Below are 25,679 nucleotides of genomic sequence, written 5' to 3'. Positions count from 1 at the left end.
ACCAAATCTGCGTGTGGGCAATCAGAAGAGAGTGGGAATACTCTTTCTGTTCAGTCCGAAATTCCCGCGAGTGAGGAGCGACCCCCTCGGAGGAGAGGCAGCCTGGTGACTCCAGAATGGCACCAAGAAGTCGTACTGCCAGGGAGGACTGGGATGGGGTACAGAGCAGCCAGTGAAGACAGACCGGAGCTGCCAGGTTATCCCATCTCGTAACACGCCACAGGATCCTGATCTGTTGTCCGCTAAAGCACTGAAAGTTTTTCTGCTGATTTAACAGGGAGATGAATCACAGGTGAAGGATGCAGCTGAGTATCTCACCTGGAGGCTGGCGTTCAGCAACGCTGGTAAAGCTCAAAGTTAGCACGTGCTAACTGAAAGCCTGGACTTTAGACCCAAGCACACACACAAGCTTGTTCACCCATGCTTTGCTGAACGGAGCTGCTCTGCAACCGAGGAAATGCAGAGGAGGAAAAGCTCAGAGGATCAAGCCCTCCGTTTGCCTTGCAAATACAGTGGAAAGCGAGCACCAAGGAAACAGCGACAGTCAGCCTTGTGAAAAAGCAGCATTAAAGTTGCCCTGGAGTTAAAAAGAAATATTTAATGAAAGCCTATAAATCAAACAGGGGCCTTCTAACATCACATGTTGGTTACACAAAATGCTTTTAATAAAATTAAGTTTCAGATGCATGTTAGTTTTGCTGCCTGATGGAGAATTATTAGAAGACTGCATCCACAAATGTGCTTTCTGTAGGCTGCAGCACTGACCGTTTCCATCTCCTTAATTTACTCATGCTTTTAGCTAATCCACAATACTTTGCAAAGCAGCAGCAGAATCCAGGGCACATTTTAAACAGAGCTGGAATTAGTGATCCCCCACTCCCCCAGAAGGAATCTAGGATCTAAATCTTGTGTCTTTGAATGACCAAGTTCCTTTTTGTAAAATACCCTCTTATGCACAGTGAGTGGATCTATTCCCACACTCTTTATACAGATCTTAGTGCAACAGCCTGCCCACAGCAAACATTGCGCTGAATTGTCTTATTTCAAGCAAATTTTCAGGTTGCATGGTCTTTATGAATTTGTTTTTTCAAACTGTAATGGATGTACAAGTGAGTGCAAGCACTTTGCCAAATCAATGGCTTCAGCTACAGCAAATCTCAACGACAAGTAGACCTTCTCTGCGGCTTACAACAATAACTCCCATTGATAAAGCACCATCAAGAGAGAGGGATCCAAGAGCATTAGTGTCTTTAAAAATACGGACCCTTCTGGCGGTCGGGGTAACCAGCACGTAGCAGTACACAGCAATACCATATGGCTGCACTCCACTTCAGGGCACAAAATTAAGTTTAATAGATCTAAACATTTGCCCACGTGAAGCCATGTCTGTGTTAACCAATTTCAAGCCTGGCCAAAGGACAATTTTCTCTTTTGCATGACTGCCATTAAGCCATTTTAACAAAAAACATGACGTGTGCAAGAGATAAGGTTTGGCCCAGACATTTATACACATCAAACCCAGAAACTCCTTAGCCACAGCCCTAGCAGAGGGTACCGCAGTATTAATTCTTCAAAAGAGGGACATTTTGTTTAAGCGTTTCTTTGAACAATGTCTTCTCTTTGTCATACAGACTCGACCTTTTCATGTCCTTTTCTCTTAGCAGTTCAGGGAAGGGAGGGCACAGTTACTAACTATAATGCTGAATTCCTGGGCATTTTAGCTCAACTTCTCCATCAAAAGCTGAACTTTGAATCCAAAGTTCAGAATGGCCAAAGTTGGCTGTGGTAGAGGCTGCTTCGCACCCTGTGGATGGGACTGCTTTAACAGGCTCTTTCTCCTCTCCCCTTGCCTCTCTCGTAGGCCCAAACTCTTTCACTGAGGCAGTGGCTTACATCCAGGCTCAGTACGAGAGCAAGAACAAGTCCCCCAACAAGGAGATCTACACGCACATCACCTGCGCCACCGACACCAACAACATCCAGTTCGTGTTTGACGCCGTCACGGATGTCATCATCGCCAACAACCTGCGGGGCTGCGGACTCTACTGAGCGCCGCTCGTCTCCCTCCTCTCCTCGCACGCCCCAGGAACGCCCTCCGGTCCCACGGACAGGTTCTCTCTCTTTTTTTCCTCCTCAGAAGATGAAGAAGAAAGACATAAAACCCCCCTTCTGCCCCAGCAGCCTTGGCAGCAAGTTCTGCTTTCCCCCGGCCCCATTTTTATTATTATTATTATTATTTTGGTTTTGTTCATTCCCACGCTGTGTCTTTCTACCCCTCCGTTCCCGGAAGGCAGCCAGTCCACAGTGCTATAGAGGGACCTAATGCAGTTCCCACAAAGTGCATTTCAGTTGCCAAAAAACAAAAATATTTCATTTATAAAAGGAGAAAAATTCAAAGCCTTAAAACATTTGTCAGCAACAGCGTAGTTCGGAACAGAAACTTTTTTTCCTTAAAATTAGGGGATATTTTTAAACCCTGTTATTTATCTTTTTTTTTTTTTTTTAATTACTGTTCCTTGTGGAAGTACTAGACAAACGTAATCACCTTGGGGGTACCTTATGGCTCCAGTTCCTATCCCAAAGCTGGAGGGGTCAGCCACAGCAGCTCGGATTTGTATATTATCCTTTTTTTCAGACAGCTATTTGAACAAGTAAAACAGCCATATTGAGTTTTGCTGGTGTCTCTAAGACGGACACGGTAACAAAATCTACTAAGCGTTGTCTAAAAGCATTCATTACCGATAACAGTTTTACCTCAAGTTTCCAAAATTAATGTTAAAGTACGTCTAGTGAGTTCAGTAACCCATTTCTTACTCACGCCTGCCTTTACGCGCTTCACTCGATCCCACAGACCTACTGCGCCGAGCGGGGCGGTCGCGAGAGCTTCGTTTTCACCCCTCCAGCACGACGAGACCTCAGCAGCAGGGCTGGCCCGCGTGGCCCTGGGCACAGCCACGATGCCCTGGCACGTGGTGGCCTGTGCGGCTGAGAGGGGCCATGCCGCCTCGGTGGTTGATGCTTCTACAGACATGTAGCATTTCTTTCCAAGCTTCAGCCCTTAAGACAGCTCAATGCACCAGAAATGTTTAGCCTTGACCTCCAGCAGCCAGGGCTGGACATTTCATTACCGAAAGCACAGACAGGTGGCTTTGGAAACCTTGTCAAGCTTGGGTGACAGCAGGGCACTTGGGAGCTGCTCGGCTCTTACTTGCACCTTGACCATCTAAACGCCCATATAAACCCGGCCTTCCACTCCCAGCATTCTCAGCCCAACCAGAGACATGCTGCTTGCCCGTGTTGTCTCTCAGCCGTGCAGTCGGAGGAGATGACACTAGGTTTAGTGTCTCCAGTCAGGTCATTTCTTTACCAATATCTAAAATGAGAGGGATGGTTTGTACTCTGGCTATTTAATGGAAAGGGAAGGCTCAGGGAACTGATTTGATCCAAGCGCTGGAGTAGGAAGGAAAAGTGCAAGGAAGAAAGGGATGCAAGAAATGGTAGGAAGGAAAGGTGTGGAAAAGGCAGGAGTAACACCCAGCAGAACAAAACATGTAGGCGCGGAGGAAGGACAAACAAGGCTGGTTCAGGATAGGCTGGGGTGCCTGTGGCCATCAACAGCCTGCTGTCCCCAAGAGCACTGGGTGCTGGTGGGACAGGGATAGCTGGGGCGAAGGCAGAGAGGGAATATGAGTGGTCAGGAGTGCCCCTGCTGCCATCGAGAACATGGAGGAGCCTGTGAGACTCCATCCCAAAAGCTTGTTTGGTGGCTGCAGGAGACAGTCACCTCCAGGTCCTGCTCTGTGTGGCACCTGGGGGGCAGGTGGGCACCCGCTGATCCCTCCCTCTTTACTGTGTTTCTTCAAGTTACTGATCCTGGAGGATGTGAGCCTTTCTGGGACGGCCACAAGTGGAGCTGTCCTCTCTTGGGAGCCAGGGATAGGGGTTGCTTTTAGATCTCACAAGGTCAAAGTTTTCTTCAGTGGCATGTCCAAGAAGGTGAATATCTGTTTTCTTACTGTGCTCATCAAGGAAAGGTAACATGAGAGCAGGCCAAAGCGACACAGCACAAAGGCAAGAGGCCAGGTGAGCTTCGGTGGGCGAGAGTCAGTGGAAGAAAGAGGTATGATGGGAAGGGATGGAGAGGACCGGAGGGGGGAAGTTGGGCCAGTTTGTGACAGAAATTGCAGAAGGGAAATGAGTCAGGTTGAGGCAGCAGAGAGGAAGAAGAAATGGGAAGAGAAGGGCCCACGGGAAGCCAGAGGAGCCTCCCCATCGAAGGTTTGGATCTGCCAGGGAAAGTGCTTGTGGGACATGTGGGACAACCCAGTGACATGAGTCAGGAGCACCCCAGGGCAAACAGGGCACTGCCTTCAGAGAAAAACCAAGGTGGTTGTTACCCGTCAAACCTGATCACCGCCCAGCATGGTTTTTAGCTGTGTTAATAATCCCCTAAATAGTGTTAAATTATAAAACAGTATTTAGTACTGTACAGTCAGGACTCACTGCTGCTCTGCTGGACACTAACAGAAATAACACCAAGTCTCTCTGCCTCGCTCTGCTCTGGCAGAAGGGAATAAACCACCTTTCTCTTCACCATCTCAGCCTTAAAATACCTCCGACAGTCAGCGTCCATGGAGAGCTGGCCAGCAGCAAAGCTAGGAACCCCTTGCTGCTCCTTGAACCACAGGTTTCTACATGCTCTCTGCACATCTTGTTTCCCAGGTCCCAGCAGGTCTCTCAGCTCCACTTAATGCCAGCACACTCTGCTGTACAACTCTAAACCAAAGGAAAAATAAACACAAGGCCTCTGCACATAAATGTATTTGTTTTAGCTTAGGATTTCCAAAGTCAATAGGAAGCACGTGCCTAATTCTCTTTGGCTCCTTAGAAAGCACCAGCTGCATGCCCCAACCTTGACAAGATTTATGTATGTGCCAAGATGAAAGTCAAGGGAATGACAGTAAAATGCAACAATTGGTTTGTTTTTGCAGGAAAAGGCGTTTAGGAGTTTGCCTATATAGGCAATGCAAAAAAGAGAGACACATGACTCAGACCTCCTCCCCCAGTTTCCACTCAGTCCCAAACCAAACTTTCTTTTTGCATGTCCTCTGCTGACTTCAGAGGTTGTTTTACCCCAGATGAAAGTTGTGCTGCTGTCTGAAGCTATCTAATTAATTTGATTAATTCATTGCAAAGCAATTAATTGCTTTGCTATTCAAGACAATAAAAAATGGCAATTGGATGGTGCTTCTAGCCTGGAAAGAGGCAGAACATTAACTGGAGTGATCCAGAACAATGAAAAAGAGAGTCCTGGAGTCTGGCCTTGCGCAGGTGTCTAGGCAGCCACCGGGAAACTGGTGCCACCCATGACACGTAGCTTTTGGGTGATGTTAAATTTGCATTGACTGGGCTAAAAAGCAGAATGCTACACTTGATACACAATCTGTATGTAACTACTAGACCCTAAATGAAACAGCAAGCCTGTACACTGTAGAGCACTAATGACTTACTCTGGCAGCAAAGCAGGTCTTTACTAAACTCTACCAGAAGAATTTGATCAGTAGCACTAGGCACTAAAAGATGTGAGATTTTTTTTATATTTCCACCCCTTGCTGTGGGGGAAATTTTATTCTATTTAATAAGTAATAGACACTGTTCCCAGTGAAGGTAGCACCAAGCCAACACTCAAGGTGTTGCAAGTATAAAGTGCACAGGAATCTTTTGGTGAAGTAAATTTAAGTTAACTCGAATGCAAACTCTTCTAGATGCAGCTGTCTCACCAGTCCCAGCACTGTGTACTTCCAGCATTCACTGAGCTCGATTCAGGTAACCTGAGCTCAGAAATGTGGGCTGGGAGGTCTAACCCCCCCCTTCCCTCCCCTGCCCTCCTGCAGCTTTGCAAATTCCCTGGCCCCTCTGCTCCAGCTTCCCAGGGAGAAATTGGTTATAATCTATGCCTGGTGCTCCACAGGGATGAAACGGAGAAAAGAGGAGGAAATGTTGACATACTGAGTCTTTTCTTTCATTTTCTTTGGCATATTGTATGTCTAAAACTTAATTTCAGCTGCTGCTGATGACATTCCCTCCCTCACGTAGGTGTCGTGAGGATTAACTGACAAAGGCTTGAAACAGCGTTTGAAAGATGAAATGCTTTGAGTGTTAAACACTACTATTTTTCCCGCTTGATGGCCTTGTATAGATTTTTTTGTCTCCAGAAAGCGTGCCAAAGTATTACTCATCTCTGGAAGCCTGCATTCCTTCCAGGTCTTTTCTGACAGACATGCCTTTTGCAGATAATATTTTGTCCAGTGCTTCTTCTTATTCCTAAATAACGGCAATCATTGCAGGAATTGCCTAGAAAGAAAACCTTGAAATGCATCTCACCTGCTCAAAAGTCCTCTTCTTAATAACCCTTCGCGTTGTGAAATTGCAACGCTCCAGATGCAAACCCCCAGGCCCCAGAATTGCTTTTAATCTGCAGTCACCACGTAGCAGGCGTATTGCAACTGGTATAGCTGCAACAGGAATCATGCTGGGGCACGGCCACGTGTTTTAAAAGCACGATGATTCACGCTTTTGAAAGAGCTCCATATACACCTTGCTGCCCTTCAAAGCTAATGTGGAAATTTGCACCTTTTTCGGAAAGCCTGCCAATTGCTTGAGAGATGTAGGGTGTTCTTAATGACGCAAATCACTGGTTCAAAAGCAGCATCCAAGGGGCATCACACACTAAAAGCAGCATTAGCAGCTCACGATGAGCTTCAGACAACAGCAGAAAAAAAGCAAGCAGAAGAAAAGCCCTCCACTCGCCACATCTGCAATCTCTCTCAGATGGCCTGGATCCATGAGACATAAAAGCGATGACAGTTTACATCCGCTGGGAGTGCAGCCCTGAATCTAGGGAAACGTGCAATTAACTCAGCAGTCTCTTTTCCTTGAAAAGGGACTTCAAGTTGGGGGAGGTTTGTGCTAAGTGGAATACCCTGCAAAGTATTCCCGGAGCTCTGAATGGCCTCTGGAGAGGAAACTCTGTAATCAGGTGTATTAGTTAGATGCTAAAATCAGACGTTGCAAACAGCTCCTTTATTTAAAGAACAATTTGAATAAAATGCAGAAGTCTGTGGACGAGTTTTAGGATGGTGCAGCTGCGCTGCCAGGCACCTGAGCGCACATGCTCGCTGCGCAGGGAGGTCCTGCGCCCTGGGAAGATGCAAGAGCCAGGCTCCTTATGAGAACTAGCAATAAGCACCCAATGGCAAAGCACACATTAAAACACAGCCACAGATTTCCAAGGCCGGTTTGTCTCCAGCAAGTAGAGTTCATGCTCTCACTTTTAGATATGGCCCGAGGAGCCCAGTCTAGAGTCAAGGAAGCATGAAAGATCCGCGCGGCCATCTGGACTGTCCGTCTGCTAGCGCGGGACTGTTCCCGACTGCCGCTTCCCCAGTGCAGTGCCCGATCCAGGCTTAGTGAATGGGTCAGGTAGCTTTCCACCACCTCCCTCCAAGAAACTCTTCCAAACCTCTCTCTCTCTGGAGTTTTGCATGATAATTAGCCCTTTTCCCAATTTTCCATCACCTCCCTGGACAGGTTCAGATAGTGGTCACCTTGGGTCGAGATTCAGCTAACGATATCACCAGCTTTCCCAGGCAGGGGTAAACACGCAGGCCAAGCTCAGCTTGATGGCGGCACACACTGGGCACGGTGCCCAGCTGGCCACCTAGTACCTGCACCGGAGGAGGGTGGCCTCCTGAGAGAGGGCTATAGCATCGCGTCAGTCAATATGATTTTGTTTTAAAGGACACTGAAAGCCTGTTACTCACTCAGGTTGATAACTTAAGAGCTGAATCACCCTCTGGACTCGGAGAAGGTGCTTTTCTTCATCTACATCACTCGCGAGTGAGTTTACAGTTTTCTGAGATGCCTGAAGTTAGGCGGGGGAATCCACGTCTTAGAAAATACCCAGATAAGTAGAGAGCTGCAGTCTGCTACAGAGAATCAGTTCAGCACAGTAGTGAAGTATTATTAGGAGCAGTCTATAATGTCATATACATTAAAATCTATCTGACATATTTAACCCATTTTAGTATAAGTCCATTGCTCGCCTGCAAGTTAACAGGCTGTTTTCAGGCGAGGAATGCAATCTCCGTGTAAACCGAGAGGTTAGAATTGGATGTATAAGATGTCCTTTTGCCAACAAATCCCAGTTTCTCCAAACTGCACTGCATAACTTAAAGCATCAGGCAGTCCCTCCAAGTGCAGCACGCTCGCTGCGATTCTGCACAGGACAAGGTGTCGGGCTCAACCATGGGAGGGCAGAAACCACAAGCTGGGACTTCTGCGGCGGATGCTGTTAACCCTGCAACCTAGCCTGGGAGATGTCTCAGAGTATTCTGTGGCCAAAACATCTCCTACGGAAGCCAGTGAGATGTTTGTCATTGACTTCTTGGGAGCAAGGCTGACCATTAATCAGGTTCAGTAGAGAAGCTTAGTACTAGTATGTCTACGTTCATAGACCAGCCAGGTGTGACTTCAGCCTTACAACCAATATTTCTATGACCATTTCTAAATTTTCTAAAATTCTCTTTAAAGATGAGACGCTGGAAGTGTTGAGGTCAATTGAGATAATGCTACTGAGCATCATCCTGAATCGAGCTCTGAGAGAGACCCAAACCCATCACACGCTCACAGTGCCGCCTGACTGGCGCACCCCCAACGCACACGTTTCCCAACCAGAAAGCAGAGACGTGGTCCACTCTACCCAACAGCGTGCGCCATGTTCTGGCTGGTATTTCATTTCCCCTGAGGAAAGAGCAGACAGAAACACTCACCCAAGATACTCAGAGACTTGAACGTACATTATAGTTTCTGAGCTCCTGCCATGATATGCTATAATTGATGTTGACAGATATAGGTACATGACCTATATAAGACGTGCCGAGAGCGTGGTTAGGAAAATAGCCTTCTCGTAGGAAGGCTTGTGCCCAAACCAGCAGCCTGTGAGCTCCCCGAAGAGATCTTTATTCGCACTGCAAAGTATAGCGAACACATGCAAGCTGCGGAGAGCACTGCTCTCTTGAAGGCTGATGTGATAATAGCGGGGCGAGGAAGGAAACCTCCCTGCTGACACTCGGCAGGTCGGAGGGCAGGGGAGGAAACCAGCCCCCGAGGGAACAGGGAGGCTGGTCATTTGCTCGGTCCTCCTGTTGCAGCAGGAGGGCTGTGGTCTGCAATGTTGCCCTGCAAATTTCCCCCCAAGAGTCAGGAACCACAGAAACACTGGATAGCCTGGCAGTGGGAGCAGCTCCCGCTGGGGTGGGCACAGGGTAGCACGGGGAAAAGCCATGCTGCCCTCGCACCAAAACTGGGAGAGGGGCAAGGCGCAGGGCCAGCCAAATGGGCTCGTGCCATCCCGGCAAAATCCCTGCATGTCACAGTGAAGCAAGGCAGCACAGTTCTCTGCGGGAGTCGGGTGAAGCAGGAGCAGGCAGAAGGGAAAAGCACGTTTCGGCTCCCGGCCGCTCCACGCTCAGGAGACGGAGGGAGGAGGTGGAGGGCCGGGAGCCGGGCGTCTGCTGCCACGGCCCCTCTCCCACACCCGTGCCTTCAGAAGTTAGTGCAGTGACCAAAATCTGACTGTCCGGTAATGCTGGCAAGTGACTGTGTCCAAATCCCCCGCTGCGGGTGGAGAGAGGAGATCACAGGGAGATGACAGCATAATTTTCACTACTGCCTGGCACTAACCGGCTTGTTCAGTGCTGGAGCAACTCAAGGGCACTGGCAGCCTGGAGAGCACACGGGGCTTCGCTCATCCCTGTCGGGGCCCTGACCAGCCCCAGGCCCAGCACCACACGCGACATGGGGCAGAGAAAGGGCCGTCGCCTCTCCATCCCTGGGGCTGCGTCCCCCACCTTGCATTTTCTAGGCCTGCCCCATTTTTCAGAGCTGTCCCCCAGCCTGGGGCTGGCTCCCAGCACGGCACCTGGCTGCACAGCCACGGGCCAGCCCGCGGGCAGCTGCTACACCCAAACAGCTTCGTCCCCTCCCGCTGAAACCTCCAGTCCGTCCCGAAAGTAAGTAAGGCCGCTCAAAGACAGGCCGCTACCCCATTAAAGAGTCCATTCCCCAATTTAACATCCTCCTCTCCATGCTTTGCTCTCCCGCTCTGCCAACCTTTGCTTGCAAGGTCCCGCCAACATACACGCAGCCAGGTTCGCCCGCCTCCGTGTCACCCCTCGGCTCAACAAGGGAACGGGGACTCGCACCGCGACCTGCTCTCGGTGGGCTCCCGCGAGCCGCCGGCCCTCATCCGCCCTCCCTCGCTCTCCTCCTCCGCCACGTCTCCACCACCGATTTCTTTCCAAAGGAACGCCGGAGTCTGCCACGATTTTTTCTTGTGCCATTTTCTCGCTGTGAATCATTTTTCCTGCATGTTTGATGGCCCAAACTGTATTAACTGTAATTTTGTACGAAGAGTGACTGTCCATTGGTTTAATAGAACATTAGTTATTGTAATAATTTATTGGCTGTCGGTAATGTATTTATTAGTTACAAAATGTTAATAAAGTGCCAGCTCTTTTCTAGTGTGAGAGGGTTTTTATTGCGTCTCCCTTGAGCGTGTTAAATCTCTTGAAACTGTTACGTACTGTACTTTCGCTCCATGCACGCACCTCTACAACACATGCACATGCTTTCCCAGCTCCTGCAAAGATGCTGGGAAGCATCTGTCAGACAGACGCAAGTTATCTGTCACGTCTTCTTTCTCCTGCAGGTAAGGAAATTGAAAAAGATACGACCAAAAGTTATTTATTTTATAGCAGTGTTTGGTTTGGTTTGGTTTTTTTTTCCTGAAGTAGAAAAACAGCTCTGCCACGGTTTGTGCTTGTTCCTTGGCTGCTTGAAATTAGACTCTTTCCCTTCTCAAATTCCTCAGTGCTGTTTTTATATGAGCAAGCTCAGAAATACGTTGGTGAATGATTACTGTCGAGAACCGGGTGTATCTGCGCATTCTACCGCCAGCGTGGTCCAGGGAGCCGCAGCCGCTTAGCACAAAGCTTGAAACGGTGCCGGTGCCGAGCCGCCGCCGGTGCCAAGCCACCGCGGCCTCGGTGCTGGGCCGGTCGCGGCTGAGGAGACTTTTGGCGCCCAAACCCTACCGAGAAACTGCGCCTTTCTCCAGGCAAACGGAGCCAGCACCAGCTTTCATGCAGCGAGTTCATGCGTCAGGATCCGGCTGGTGTCGCATGCACACAGCGAAAATAGCTATTTTTGCTTCATTCCAATAAATCATGCTTTTTCCCCATAACAGCAACACAATACTTGGACTACCTTTCTGTCCCTTTAAAGTAATGCTTGTGTCAGTTTTTTCTTTCATATTTAAACCAAAGGTCTTCCATTATTTGCAGCATGAATTAGGAACCAAGAATAGGAACTTGAAGAAACCAAGGCAAAATTTTCCATTAACCTCTGCCTAAGAAAACTAAATGTTCTCCTTACTGATTCCACCTATTTTCAGTGATATAACTTTGGTGTAAGCTGTTCCCAGACACGCGTTCTCATTCAGCCCATCCTGCAGATAAGACAGAATAATGGCCAGTTCCAAGAAGAACAAATTACATTAAAAAGTCCTTTCTCTTTGAACAATTTCACTGGGGATTTTTTTTAAAGCTTCTTCTGGGATGCCATCCTGTCCAGACCTTCTGCATGGACACCCAGGGCTCAGGAGTTATCAGTTATTTTCATTGTGCTTGGGACCTTCATTTCCCCCAGATACGTCCTTTGTTTCCTCCACCCCTCCACCAATAATACCATTTCCCCCCCCCCCTTTTCTTTTTTTAATATATGAGACAACATAAGGGATGAACAAGGAAGCAAAAACCACCCAGATCACCTGCCATGAAAATCTCAAGGCCCAGCATTTTTGCCAAGGCCACTTGATCAAGTCACGGGAAGAAAAGCTGCATCCATTTGCAGCATTTTTTCTTTGTCCCTGTGAATAAAATTTTTAAAAGATAAGGATCGAATAAGGTCCAGAAGCTTTGGAAAGCAACTGCTCCGCATTCATAGCTACTCTTTGTCAAACAAAAGCCAGTGCAATCTCAAGGTTACGAGCCTATTAAGAGAAAATCAGACATCTGCTAAATTTTGCATGCAGCATCTACAGTCGAACCGTAGCTAATAAAATGATTCGCTAATAAAATATTCATGGTAAACTCCAAAACGTGTAATTGGGTCATCATTTCAGTAGGGACCATGCACGTTCTCCTGACTCTTAGGTAAGTCTAAAGCCCCCGTTGCGCCACCAGCGCGCGACAGGAGGGGTTTCCCAAGCGGTCGCTGCCTCGGAGCACGCCTCGACCCTCCTTCCTGCTCTCGTGCTTCGCACAACACTTTTCTACAGAGCTGCGTCTTGCTTTGCGAGTGGCAGGTAGCAAAGGCAGGACTTTAACTGCTTATCCCCGAGAGCCGGTTCCAGAGACCCTCCTGCAAAATGAGACAGGTCATGCAAGTGTCCCACTGGCACGGTCAGGGGCAGAAATGCAAGGTTTTACCTCGGACTTCACTGGTTTCTTGTTTTGCATGGGTAGTTTGGCAGGTACAAGTAGTCAATCAGGTGAATACACATTGAAAAAGTGGATGGACTGCCTAAAATTTCTCCCCAAATCTTCAGTGAAACAATAGGAAATGTCTGTGTTTATTTTAAGAACAAGTTAACGATGGAGAAAAGAGTTTTTGAGAGCTCCTGCAGAACCATATCTATCCTAACCAGTTGCACCGCTGCACTCCCACCCTTGGCACTAACAGCTAGTGCATGCAACTGGCCGCAGAGAGACGTCTTGCAGCAATTTAAACAAAGCATTAAAATACTCTGCTTACTGATGTGGCAACTAATTCGGAGTAGGCTGGCCTCATCTGCTCCCTTCACTTCTCTTCCCCTCTCTCCTGTCTGCTCTCCCCTCCTTCCTGGTAACAACTCCTGCAGCATGGTGGAAACAGGCTTTACGTGATGCTTGCCCATGTGCGAAAGGCCAACGCATTAAAAAGCTGCAACTTGTAGCGAATTGCCTCTGTCCATGTTCCTGCTAAAACTCTTCCATGCTTAGTCTCCCCAGAGCAGCACGCCCAGGAGGGCTGCGGGATGGGCTGGCGGACACTAGCTGCATTTATTTCCTATGTGCAGCAGTGCTGGGATTTCTTAGCAATGACCTGGCTGTTACCATGGCATTTTCAAAGACGAAGAACAGCTCTCAAGGGGTGTAAGGGCCCAGCTAGAATATGACGTCCCCCAGCCTCTGGGGAATCTCAAGCCGTGTGCTCAGCACCAGTCTCGCTGGCACAGCACTGGTGGTTTGGCGTAACAAGCAACCTGCTGCCACAAATCCACCCAAATCCCCACACCCCGTGCTTCCCGGTGGCTGACTGCTCTGTCCTTCCTTTAGACTCTGAACGACTCTTCGGGTGCTCCCAGCTCCTGAAGATGCGTCAGTCCAGAGACAAATGGCGAGACTGAAGGGCTGCGGCTGCAGTCCCCATTCCCAGTCCTCTGCCTTTAGGCAGGTGATGAGCAAACAACCGTGTTTTTCCCCTATTCTTTGAAGCTCCAGGTATGAGCCTTTGCTAGGAGCCGACCATCAAGAGGCCCCGTGGAGAGGAGCGGCTGGAGGCCGCGGCACAGGGCAGGCTCAGCACTGCGCATGGGGATCCTGCTCGCTGGGACCCCCCCCCCCACCCTGCGCCTCCAGCCTGCCTTGACCTGAGGAGAACACGCCACCTTCTCCTCAGCCTTTGTAACCATTCTCATGTTTATCACTGTCTTATTTTAGAGATTTTTGCTTTCTAACCATTTCAGTTTGGAAAGAGTTCTCCTCTCCTCTATCTAACTCTCTCTTTCTCTTTGCCTTTCTCTCTCCTTTTTCCTCCCTACATGCTCCCTGTTGCAGAACCGCATGCACGAATCTCTCATGCTCTTCGACTCCATCTGTAACAACAAATTCTTCATTGATACCTCCATCATTCTCTTCCTCAACAAGAAAGACCTATTTGCCGAGAAGATCAAGAAATCACCTCTGACCATCTGCTTCCCTGAATATACAGGTATGTGCTGCAGCTGATGGCTGCCCAGCCTGCCCGGGGCAGGAAGGAGTGATGACACACACAACCTTGCAGCATGGACACGGGGGTTAGGAAGAGGCATGCCAAGGTCCGACCAGAGAACTTGGCTTAAAGCCGGGGAAATACATTCCATGAGAGCGGCCTCATGCAGGGACAGAGCTGCCAGACTGTCCTGTTTAGCAGCTCACCCACAGAGAAGGGGAGGAGGTGATAGATCATCTCCCCAGGGCAGCAAAAGAGCTGCCCACCTTCGGGAGGGCTGGGCACTTCTGCGACCCCAAGGGCTGTCTCTTAGGGATAAATCCTGCCCTGCGCAGGGTGAATTCTTGCGGCAAAGGTGTACAACCTGCCAACGAGACAGAGAGGCAGGTCTCAAAGGTGCCATCCGAATGCAGAATGCTCTGCGGTCTAAAGCACCACTAGTAGCTGGTGGAGCAACACAATCACCTTGAGTGCTTGTGGTAATGTTAAGGATGTTTTCCTCCTCCCTTAGAAGTTTATAGTCAATCTGTGCCTGAGACCATACTCCTGAGATGTTGAATAAATGCAAGCTTGAGGTCCTCTTTCCAGTCCCTCAGTGTAAACCCTGGTCCTGCAGACACTCAACCCCCACACTCAGCTTCTCAACCACGAGAGCTGTCTGTTTCCCACGGAAATTAAGCCCTTGCACAAGGGCTGGAAAAGGGAGCTGTCTCCCTCCCTCTGCAAGGGTTTGCAGATCCCTCTGGCATCTGTCTCTGCAGCAGCTCACCGTTCATCAAAACAAAGATTGTTATCAACCTTTGCAGCCTCCTTCTTGGTTTTAGCTGTTACTTTGTTTCTAATGGAAATTCATGACCCTCGGTAGTTTAGGTTGCTTGTTGTGAGACCAGTGAGTGTTCTTTACAAGGTAAATGGAGAGTATTTTTAAAAAGTCTGACCATACTGAATTGCAAAATGGAGAACCAGGAGCATTGATGAGTTGCAGACTGCTCACCCTGCCCAACACCAGCAATCACTGTCAGCCAGGAACCCTATGTGGCACTATCTCTGATGGTCAGGATTACTGCTGGTCTTACTTGGGGTTTTCTTAAATATGAGCTAAAGCACCTAAAAACTACCTAGCTGGATCAAACTATCATGTCGCATCGCCTGTTGGTGCCAGTGGCCAGAGTCAGAGACCTCAGAAAAAGGCATAAAACCAGGTATTCCGTGGGGGTTATTTTAGCCCTTACAGTCCATCTTAGAAGTAGGATGATGGATGTTCAGGAAGAAGCTTGCAGATAGTCTTTGACCTCATGCCTGCGAGATACCCACATTCACCATCAGAGGAACCAAGGCAGAAACGTCCTCGGTGATGCAGAGCAAACCAGTGTCCGTGCTGGTCTGGAAGGCGGATTTCCACACCACTCACCCCATGCTCCAACCTCCGGGCAAGCTGCTCTCGCACCCACCCATCCAGGGCTCCACCAATTCATCTTGCCTAACCGCGATACGCAGCTAGTCCAGACCTGGCACGTAAAGCAAAAATCTGAAGGTATACCAGCACCCAAACAGATGGTGCGCGTGCCAGCGTGGGCAGTGACAAGCGCAGTCGGCTCTGGCAGGACACCTTTGCGTTAGCCAGCTTCCCCACGTGTTGCACAAGGACTTCCTAGCTATGGTTTCACGGATTTTTTTCAGCTAAATTATCTGCCACCTTCTGTCACGGTCAAGTTCACGTGCACCAATTTATGCACAGGAAAAGGCAAAAATGCAGATCTACATCTCTCACCAGCCCTCTAAAGGAAAGAGCAAAAAATAGGAAATACTTATAAAAAAAAGCGGTCCAGACATTAAAACAACAAAACCAGGACCACAAGACTCCCTCAGATAACACTGCCAATGCCCAACAGCTGCATTCCCCAAAAGCTCCCATGTAACAGACAGCGATCGGGACATGCTGTGGAAAGTCATGGAGGTGGGAGGAATTAGCACAGAGCTGGCAGCCACTACCATAGCGGATGTGACACTGCGACAGGCAGTCCCCGACTGCCCGCTTCCCCGCGGCGAAACGCCGTATGTTGAGATTCCTCCCGGTTCTTACACAGCACTTGCAGTTTACGTCCACCAAAAGTCACCGTCCTGCAACCCTCCCCCACGCAGCACCGGCAGCAGGATTAGGCCGCGTGCCGCTGAAGAGAGTGGGGGGATGATTTCCTCAAATGCACTTCTCCCATGTTTTTACTACCTTGAATACTTTTGTATTGGGTAAAATTCTAGAGGAAATAGACCTTTTAATAGCACGTGTCTGTGAAATCACAAAAAAAAATCTTTTTTTTTAAAAAAAGTGAAAACAGCTTGACTTAGAGAAAAGAACAAAAATCAGGAAAACGTCATAGAAATAGACATCAATTCCGAATTTTCTACAGGAGAGACAAAAAATAACCGTCCAAATTCAGAGGCTCTGGCACCACCTACAAATATCTCGATGTCTCTGAAGTATTTTGCCCAGCGCGTGACTGAGCTAAACGCAAGGACGCCTTTGGCGAGGTGGCCGGAGGGGCGAGGGCTCTCCCCCGGTCCTCTCCAGCGGGGCTGAGCCACCTCCCCGAATGGGACGAGCACCCTGACGTTTACACTTGATGTTTTTAGGCCTCTCTCCGTAAGAGCAGTAATTTTTTCTCCCTTTCCCAGCCAAGGGCAGCCGGGCGCGTGGGCTGAGTCCCGCGGGGGCATTTCAGCCCCGGGGGAGCCGGCCCCTCTGCCCCTCGCGCCCCGGTGCTTCGCCCGGCCCTTGCACTGCCCCAGACTGCTGTGGTCGTGTGGGATAACCCAGCTCCGGGGGGAGGGATGGAGCTTTTCCAGCACATCCCAAAGGGCGAGATCTTTGAAAAAACCTAAATAAAGCATTTGCCTGAGAAAGAAACGGTCCCGAGAACGTAATAGCGAGGGAAAGGCCGAAGGGACTCGGCTGTCCCTGCACCCTGTGGCTTCTCCTGCTGCCTGTGATGGCTGCCCCAAGGGGAGGCCCCACGCTGCCCTCCCCAGCCCGGGGCCTCGCCTCCCTGTGCACCAGCACCAAGGAGCGAAACCAGAGAGCTTGAAAAGGAAAATAAACCTCCAGATAACAGCAGCTCTCCCAAAGGCAATTTCAGGGGCGTAATTCAGGCTTTGTGTCTTTCCGCGAGGGGCCAGGCCCAGCCACTCTCGCCGCCATAAGCGGCTTAACATAGCACCACACGTTTTTCGGCTCCGACATCCGGCCCGCCTCCAGCCTGCCACGCAAAAACGAGACTTCCCGAGCGCAGGCGGACAGCCCCGCGCCAGCCCCCGAGCGCCCCACGGGGACCGGGGGGGCGAGTCCCCCACCCAACCTTGCCGGGCCGCGGCCACCATCACGTCTCGCGAGGTGACGTGACACAGGGACTTAACGGCACGCAGCGAGGCAGTGTCAGCATCCCTCCGGCAGCAGGGCCAGCTGGGCAGGCGCAGCTGGAGGCCGTTGTCTTTCCTGAGGGGGAAACGCGGAGCAGGTGGGAAGGCCCAGGGCAGCGGCACCTGGGGATGGCGGCACCTCCGAAGCTGCCCACCCCTCTGGGGGCGGCCACGGGGCCTTGCGCTGTCCCAGCAAGCCAGGCCAGGGCCGTGGCCACCTTGCCCGCACTTAACGAAAACGCTGGGTTTGTGGCGTTCCCTAAAAAATGGGGCCCTGGGGGTCAGCACGGGGAAGGCCACCGGTGCACGGCCCCTGACGCCTCCGCTGTCTCCCCCCTCCCGCCTCTCTGCCCGCAGGCCCCAACACCTACGAGGACGCGGCGGCGTACATCCAAGCACAGTTCGAGAGCAAAAACCGCTCCCCCAACAAGGAGATTTACTGCCACATGACTTGCGCCACAGACACGAACAACATCCAGGTGGTATTTGACGCCGTCACCGACATCATCATTGCCAACAACCTGCGAGGCTGCGGCTTGTACTGACCCCCCGGCGCCCGCCACGGCGAAGCGACTGCGCTGGTAACGGTCACGGCGCGAGGAGAAACGAGCAGAAAACAGCAACACAACCACACACAACCACACACAACCACACACACACACACACACACACAAAGGCAAAGCGAAACGAAAAGAAACAACAACCAAATCAAACGAGAGGAAAAAAAAAATCTTAATCATAATCATGCAAGTTGGTAAATAAAAAGGCATAATGAAAAATTATATATATAAGTATATATATATATATAAAAAAAGAAATCCACAACCACCTTTTTAGTTTGTCTCAAAGAGCTGTGGGCAGAACTGGTTTCCCAGGCCGATTCCAGCCCTTTCCAGTAAAGGCACAGAAATTTAAAAAGATTGGTTAAATAAGCCAAGAAAAATCCCACCAGGGTTCGTAGGTGGTCTGCCCGTCTTTTAAGCCTGAAGGAGCCTATGAGTTTTTAAAGGAACCTCTTCCTTAAAACATACAGCCGCGATGTTATTTTTAACGACGACGTTGCGTGCGGGGGCCCGGGGGCAGGTGGGGAAAGGGGAATTTTCCCGTCTTTCTTTTTCTCTGGCCCGCCTCTCCGGAGGGCTCCCTCGCAGCCCGGGGCCGCCCCGCTTTGGGGCCGAGCTGTCGGCACCCGCCGCTCCTGGCCGGCTCCGGGGGGTTTCGCAGCCAGCAAAACCCCGGGGTTGGAGCCGGGGCGGCACGGCCAGCTCTCGTGGGGCCGCCGCCAGCCGGGGCTGCAGAGGGACGCTTCTCCTCCCGTCATTTCTTTGACCGGGTCTTTTTTTTTAATTATTATTATTTATTAGTCTTACTATTCTTATTTCTCGCACGCTGAAAGCCGGGCTCCAGCCCCGGCCGCGCGCCCTCGCCCAGCCGTGCCCCGTGCCCACGGCGTGGGGCCACGCTGCCCCGGGCACCCGAGCAGGGCCCAGGCAACTCTCTGCATTTAGAAGCTAAAAGATTAAAAAAAAAGAGGGAAGGCGGGGAAAGGGAAAGATCGATCCCCCCTTGCCATGTGTCGTAGCTAAAAAGGGAAACAAAAAGAAAGACCTTTCCCCCTTTCCCTTCTCCCAGGCGTTTCCAGGAGAGAGCTCACTTCCGCAGCAGTGCTCAGAGGCACTCTCCTCGCCTCGGCCGCGCCGCGGGGCGGGAAGGAGTTTGCATTCGTTCTTGGGTTTGGGGGGGGGGGGGTTGTTTTGTTTTTTCTTTCTTTCAATTTACGCCCTGCTTTAGGTAAAGGTCTTCTCTAGCCTGGAGTAACAAGACCGCCCCGTGGCACCCTAACACAGGTCGGCTGTTCAGACGATGCTGTCTGTCTCCATTCTTTTTTTTTTCCTTCTTCTTCTTCTTCTTTCATTCCTTCCTAGTTTAGCAACTCTTTCCTCTGAATTGTCTCTCACTCTCCAGGTTTGTATCAAAAAAAGCACAGCCGTCGTTGGCCAGCAGTGGCCTATTTATCCAGAGATTTCCCTCCTTTCAACTTTTTTGCTCTGAAAAATACTGTGTATTACATACCAGATAGGCTTCCTCTACTTTATTTTATTGTTTGGGGTTGATTTGGGCATTTCTGGGAGGGTTCTATACATATATATAAATATTTTTTTTGTTTGGGGTTTTTTTGTTTTGTTCTGTTTTTATTAATTTTTAACTCTTTCCAGTGAATGCTTTTTTGTGCTGCTTTTTTCTTCCTCCAGTCCTCCCTTTTAGTGAATGGTGTTTTTTCTCTCTCATGTGGGGATGTTTGTGCTGCAAAAAAAAAGAAAAAAACACAAAAAAAATTACAAAACAAAATAAAAAACCAAAAAAATACAAAAAAGCAAGAATGAAAATAATTTAAAAATTTTAAAAAACACACACAAAAACACAAAAAACAAAAAACGAAATCGAATGTAGTGTTTACATTAAAGCCACAGTTTTCATGACCAATCCTTCGTCATTTCTACTTTGATTAGTAATCAGATGTCTTCACAGTTTCACTTTTAAGAGTTACCTTTGCTGAAGAAAAGCAGTCACACCTGTTTAAAATAAAATGAATAAATAAAGAGGAAACTAAAATATTATATATATATATAAAGCGCCAGGTCTTTCTAAGCCTTTCTATTACCAATCAGTGAGGTTTCTGTGATATATTACACACTGCCAATCTTTCTCTGACTAATGGAAAATTCATGTGTAGCTCAATAAAGAGAATGTTTGTCTGTACGCCTGGTCTCTCACCTCCTGGTTTTCAGTCTGATTCTTTCACTGTGTTTCTCAATTGGTTTTCTTTTCTAAGGAAAGAAAAAGTACAAAGTAACCTGCTTGCGTTGCTGAAAAAAAATCTCCATCGAAGATGTCTGGTGCGGGATTCTCTGGAAAAATCAGTTTTCTCCTAGGCAGGAGAGTGACAGTTCGGGGCTTTGGTGGGATTTGGCATCGCAGGGCGCTTGGCTGTATTAAGACCCCATTGATTCCCCATACAAAGTGGCCATCCGCAGTGACTCAAGGTCTTGGCCCCTTGGGACATATCCAGACCAGTTGCAGAAGGCTGTAAAGCCTAGTGGCAACCCATTTCCCATCCCAGGTCAAACGCGTTGGACCTGAAATTCCTCCCCAGCCACTTAGTCTGATTGCATCGCCCAGAGCACTCGCTCGCCCACATCCTGGCCAGGCAGAAAGGCAAATTCCTGAGTTGCTCTTGCCCCTCATCCCATGAACAAAATAACACGCCAACAATGCTTTCATCTCACTGCAATCCCTTGTATGCATAATTGTTAAAAATAGCTGAAAGACAAGAGATTTAAGGAAAGAAATATAAACCCTGATAGCAACAATGCCATTCCTGCCTCCAGCACTTAATGTCACAGTCAGAAGAGCACAGCAAAACAGGCTAAAGTGAGACAGGAGCATGGGGTAGTCTGGCTAGGCAGTAAATCCAGTGAAAAATGTTTGATGGATGCTGATTCAGATTAAAAAGCAGAATTGATTTTGAAGAACGTTTTTGGACCCATCTCGCTCACTTTCCATAAATGTTCTGCCTAATGAACCATCAGAAGGCTTGTCTAATAAAATCAGAAGCACAGTTCAGACAATATTTGCAGGAAACTGATTTTGAACAAATAAAGATGCTATTCGCACTAAGTTCCAAAACTCACATCAGTCAAGAAAGAAGCGCAAGATCTTTACATCTTGTGAAAGCTAATGAGCACAGCTCAAGTACTACCTAAAACCCAACAAAAGCACCAAGGTACAATTGAAGAACTGAGAAGACTGCACACAAATCATTTGTGGAAGAATTCCTGCAGCCATGAAACTTATGATCCTAGCAGAAATTCTGCAAACAAACAGGTAGAAAAAGGGCACATTTACAAGTTCAGTGCTTGCCATCCAATGGACAAACTGCATCAGATTCCCCTGGGGTCCATCTGCCTCCCTGGACAGCATGTGATCTGCCACGCGTGGCCATCTCCGGGGAGCCTGTTCTCCAGTTGCGCCAGATGTTTCCATGGGTGATGGCTGAGGGATGGACTGCACAGGCCCTTCTCTCATCCCCAAATATGTATATTGCCTTGAGGATAAATAGGTTTAAGCAGGACTTCTATGCTCCCAATTTTGTCATTAGTCACTACGGATCTTGTTTCGAACAGAAAAAGGCAGAGCAATACCTCTGCACTCAGATTTGCGTTTCCGCTCACCCATGAGAAACATCAAATTAATTCGTGATGCTGGCAGAGCTGCTCTAGGTTGCCACACTGATGCTATTTTACTTTTCCGTGAGTGCCGTATGGTTAAAAGTGCTTGGCATGTTTTGCAGAGCTGTGTCAGCGGTAAGCCTTTGTAACCTGTATACATTTGAGGGTCCTGAATAACTGATCTCAGGGGAGATTCATGGAGGACAAGATTATCTTTGCTATATCTATGTTTCAAAGCCCCCAGTTTCTCTCAGTGATAGCTGTGGGGCTGAAAATGTCAGCTGCTGCAAGCTGAAATGGGAATAGCAAGAGCAGCAGGACTCTCGCTGTCTGAAAAGTCAGCTCCAAAGTTGAAGTATTGTGCACTAAAACTCCTACAGATGACTCAAATTGCTTTGGAGCTTCAGCTATAGCAAAAAAAAGGAAACATAAAAAACAAACAAAAACCCCACAAAACCTCCCCAAACAAGAAATAAAAAGGGAATGTCTATTACTGTGTGCTGGGAAACAAGCTCATTTCTATTTATTTCAACAAGAAGAACATCTATGGCTATTTAACAAACACATTCCTATTTTAGGTTTTGAGCAATGCAAACACTACCGCCGAGGGTAACAAGTTAGAAAGAGATTTCCCAGGGGGAGATTTGTCCTGCAATTGCTAACCGCAGAATTTCTTGGACCTCCCTTGGAGATAGCTGGTGTAGACCACCAGCACAGAGGATCCAGGCAGAGACACACTGGGACACCAGGCCAAGAGTCTCATCTTGGACTTGATTCAGGTCCACGTCATATTGGCTCAGATGGACATGGTGGACTCATCTATGGTAAGGCAAGTTACTGGGCTGGCTCCTTCACTTTGCAGACCCTGTAAGACACCAGAAGCTCAAAAACATGCAAGATTTTTTTTCTCAAAGATGTAGGGGAAGGTTACATTCTCCAAGAAAGATACGATTTTCTCCCCACTACAGGACTAACCCGTATCTTTTAGTATTCTTTACCCAAGGTCCACAGGCTCCCATGCAAGCCTGTTTCAGGCACCTTGATTACAGAAAGGAAATTACAGTGCACTGTGCAGCTACGTTTCTGATGTGCAGCAAAACTAAACAACTTGTAGTTCAGACAGCACATTGTTTTGGCCAGGAAGACGCTTCTTAAAGGTAGACCCTAGTGACTAGCTTACCCTGTAGCATAGCTCAGAAGCCTCCAAAAAGCTCTGCGACTGCTGTGTACACTCAGAAATGCATCTGGCTTTCCAAAAGCTGCTCCAGGCAGATGCTTGGTAGAGAGTCAGCTTGGCTACACCGCTCTCACCAGCTCTACACTGGCCCAATACTCACTGTAGGGGCTGGAGTTCAAGGTGAGCAACAGTTCTCCCTTGTACGCTTTCTCATCTCCCTTTACAAGGGAAGGATCAGTGCTGGAGAGCCCATTACACCAGATAGTTGGGGAATTTTTTTGTGACAGGAACATAGACTGTAGAAGAACTGCCCAGATTTGTCTCTGGCACACACTCCCGGACCAACACTGGACCAACCCAGCAGTGAAATTTTAGGCCCTCTGAGCTGAGGGACACTTTCCATGACACAAGTACCATTTTAGAAGCCACAAGCCTATGACAGAGATCTAAATTATGCCTTGGCAAAAAGGGATAAGGTCAGATGGCCCCACAATCCTTGATCGGTGATGTGGTGGTAACTAGAAACAGAGATGCAGAATTTTGTTTGGATAAACACTACTGCACCCCAGTTAGAAACAGAGACACTCCTGTTACGTCCTTGCTGGTGTACACCACTGATTTTTTACACCACAGCAGCTGACCAGACTAGAGAGCAAGATAACTACTGATGAAATACAGGGATCACCAAGATCTACCAGTGCAAAGATCTGGAACTGGTCAAACCAGAAAAATACCCAGGATAGGAGACTGAATGCCTTATGGAGCCACCTCTACAAATCCCTGCATAGGGGAAGCAGGGAAAGAAGAGCTTTTTCTCCCTGGAGTCAAGGCTGCAGCATGTTCCTCTGGGGCTGGTACCAACCAGAGAAGCATATAGAGGTAACCAAGTGCTGAAACGTGGAGAAGGTATAAGGTAACATTAGCTTTGGGATCAGTGCTGGAACTATCCAGGAGAAACAGCTCGCCTGCCTAATACCTGCCTGCATTCAGAATTTTGAGCTCTATCAATGAGATCTTATATGGCAGCCCCATAACCGCAGAACTGTTGACCCATGTTAAATAGCCTCACCAGGAAAGCAAGATGAAAGATGTAGTGTGGTTACACTGGCTGGCCTGAAGCCTTTGGACTGTACAGCATCACCTAGCTGTGCTGTGGCATTTGGGCACCACAAAGCACAGCACGGTGCACACTATGAGCACGCTTTCATTCTCTGACCTCTTCTTTGGCAGCTCCACGTGCTCTCGGGCTGGTTTCTCACTAGTGCTTGGCAGAGCTCAGGCTGGCACTGTGCTCCTCATCTGCCTCCCGAACCACAGGAACGCTTCCAGAGCCAGCTGGCCCCCAAGGTTGACAGTCAAGACTGATGAAGGGGCTGTAGAGAAGGTTACCTAAGAAGCCAGGACCCCCTACCTTGGCTTTACACCGAGCCTCCCACTGAACTTCACACAGAACTAGCCTGAACAAAAAAAATTTGGTTAGAAAAGGATGCTTTTTCCACACAGCAGCATGCCCTGTTCTGTGCGGCAAAGGTATTTCTTCAAGATTCCTGCTGTTTACAGCAATTCCACGAGACAGAAGTAGCTCATATTGGCACTGGCAAAGTCAATCAAGCTTCTCCTTGGATGACCTCCATTTCCAGGGAAGCAGAGCCAGCCAACAGGCCACCACTGGTCCATGTCGTGCTGCTTCACACAAACAAGCCTTTCATTGCTGAAGTAGGTCATTTTGTAAGGGTGCTCCAGGCAAGGATGCCATCCAGCGGCTGGCCCGGGGCATCACAGAAGTGAGCTGAAAGCAAAGCAGGATAAAGCCACCAGAAAAAAGCTGAGAAAACAAGAATAGACAAATGCAGAAGGAACAACCCAGGAGTCTCCGAAACACCCCCACCCCTTTCTTGTTCCAGTTTCAAGATGCCTTCCTCAGTCCACATAAACCAGGTACCCCCCTTACTCATCTGTAGTGCAATCCAAATAATTGTAGGATCTTCGGCAAGAGGGATTTATACAAGAAGGGAGTCCGACGACATCTTCTCCTTCCTGTCTGATCTACTGGCAAAGAAAGGAGGGAAGGAGGCCGCCACAGCATTCCCCTGTTCCACAGCAGGGTCCCTCAAGGGGCAGAGAAAGGCAGGCTGACCAAGCACAGCTGCTGCACTGCTACCTTTCTAGGCCACCGTGAACATGAGGAACCAGGGAGCACTAGAACTAGGCTAAGGTGGAGGCTGTGCACCACTGCTCCCCAGCTGAACCTCGGGCAGGGTAGGGGCTCTGCCCTTTGCAGCTGAGGAGGGGGAAGGAAACATCCTTAGCATGCAGCCCTCCCTCCACCGGCAGGCAAACGAAGCAGGAAAGGACTTAGCATGCCAATGATACTCCTGCAAGCCCAAAGCTAGGCCAGAACCCACCACAGCTACAAGCATCCTCCTCTGCCTGGGTGAAACTGGGGGTCATTTTGCATCATCACGTACAAGAACTTCTAGAAATACAGCAAGGAGGAGGAACGCAAGGAAACTCAAACCCACAAAGAAGGATTTCTACTCTACAGATGACTATTGTTTCTTCTTTACCTTTCTGCACTCCCATAGGTACCTAGGCTCTCAGCCATTTCAATAAAGGACTCAGTTCTACGTATTGGTCACACGTACAACAACAGCTCTCATCCTGCAAGCATGCTGCCAGACAGTTCAAAACCCAACACTCCCCTCCTTTAGAAAACAAAAAACAAACAAAAAAAGAGTTCCTTCAGACATTTTCTCTTCCATTTT

General features: G+C 48.9%; 1 protein-coding gene across 2 annotated transcripts in view; it reads left to right on the top strand.

Moving 5' to 3' along the window:
• Nucleotides 1–20,282, top strand: part of GNAO1 (G protein subunit alpha o1) — a 163,562-nt gene extending 143,280 nt beyond the window's left edge. The window contains exons 7-8 of one of the 2 annotated variants that reach the window (XM_064519459.1): nt 13,941–14,094; nt 17,866–20,282. In XM_064519459.1, the coding sequence (XP_064375529.1) occupies nt 13,941–14,094; nt 17,866–18,053 (342 nt within the window). In that variant the 3' untranslated portion in view covers nt 18,054–20,282. Of the gene's footprint in view, nt 1–1,861; nt 10,584–13,940; nt 14,095–17,865 lie in introns of those variants that run through there. The other variant, XM_064519460.1, reaches the window with a different exon arrangement.
• The last annotated feature ends 5,397 nt before the right edge of the window (nt 20,283–25,679 follow it).

This window comes from Dromaius novaehollandiae, chromosome 13 (assembly GCF_036370855.1).
Source record: "Dromaius novaehollandiae isolate bDroNov1 chromosome 13, bDroNov1.hap1, whole genome shotgun sequence".
NCBI classification, from domain to species: Eukaryota; Metazoa; Chordata; class Aves; order Casuariiformes; family Dromaiidae; genus Dromaius; species Dromaius novaehollandiae.
This window is presented reverse-complemented; position numbering and strand designations above follow the sequence as displayed.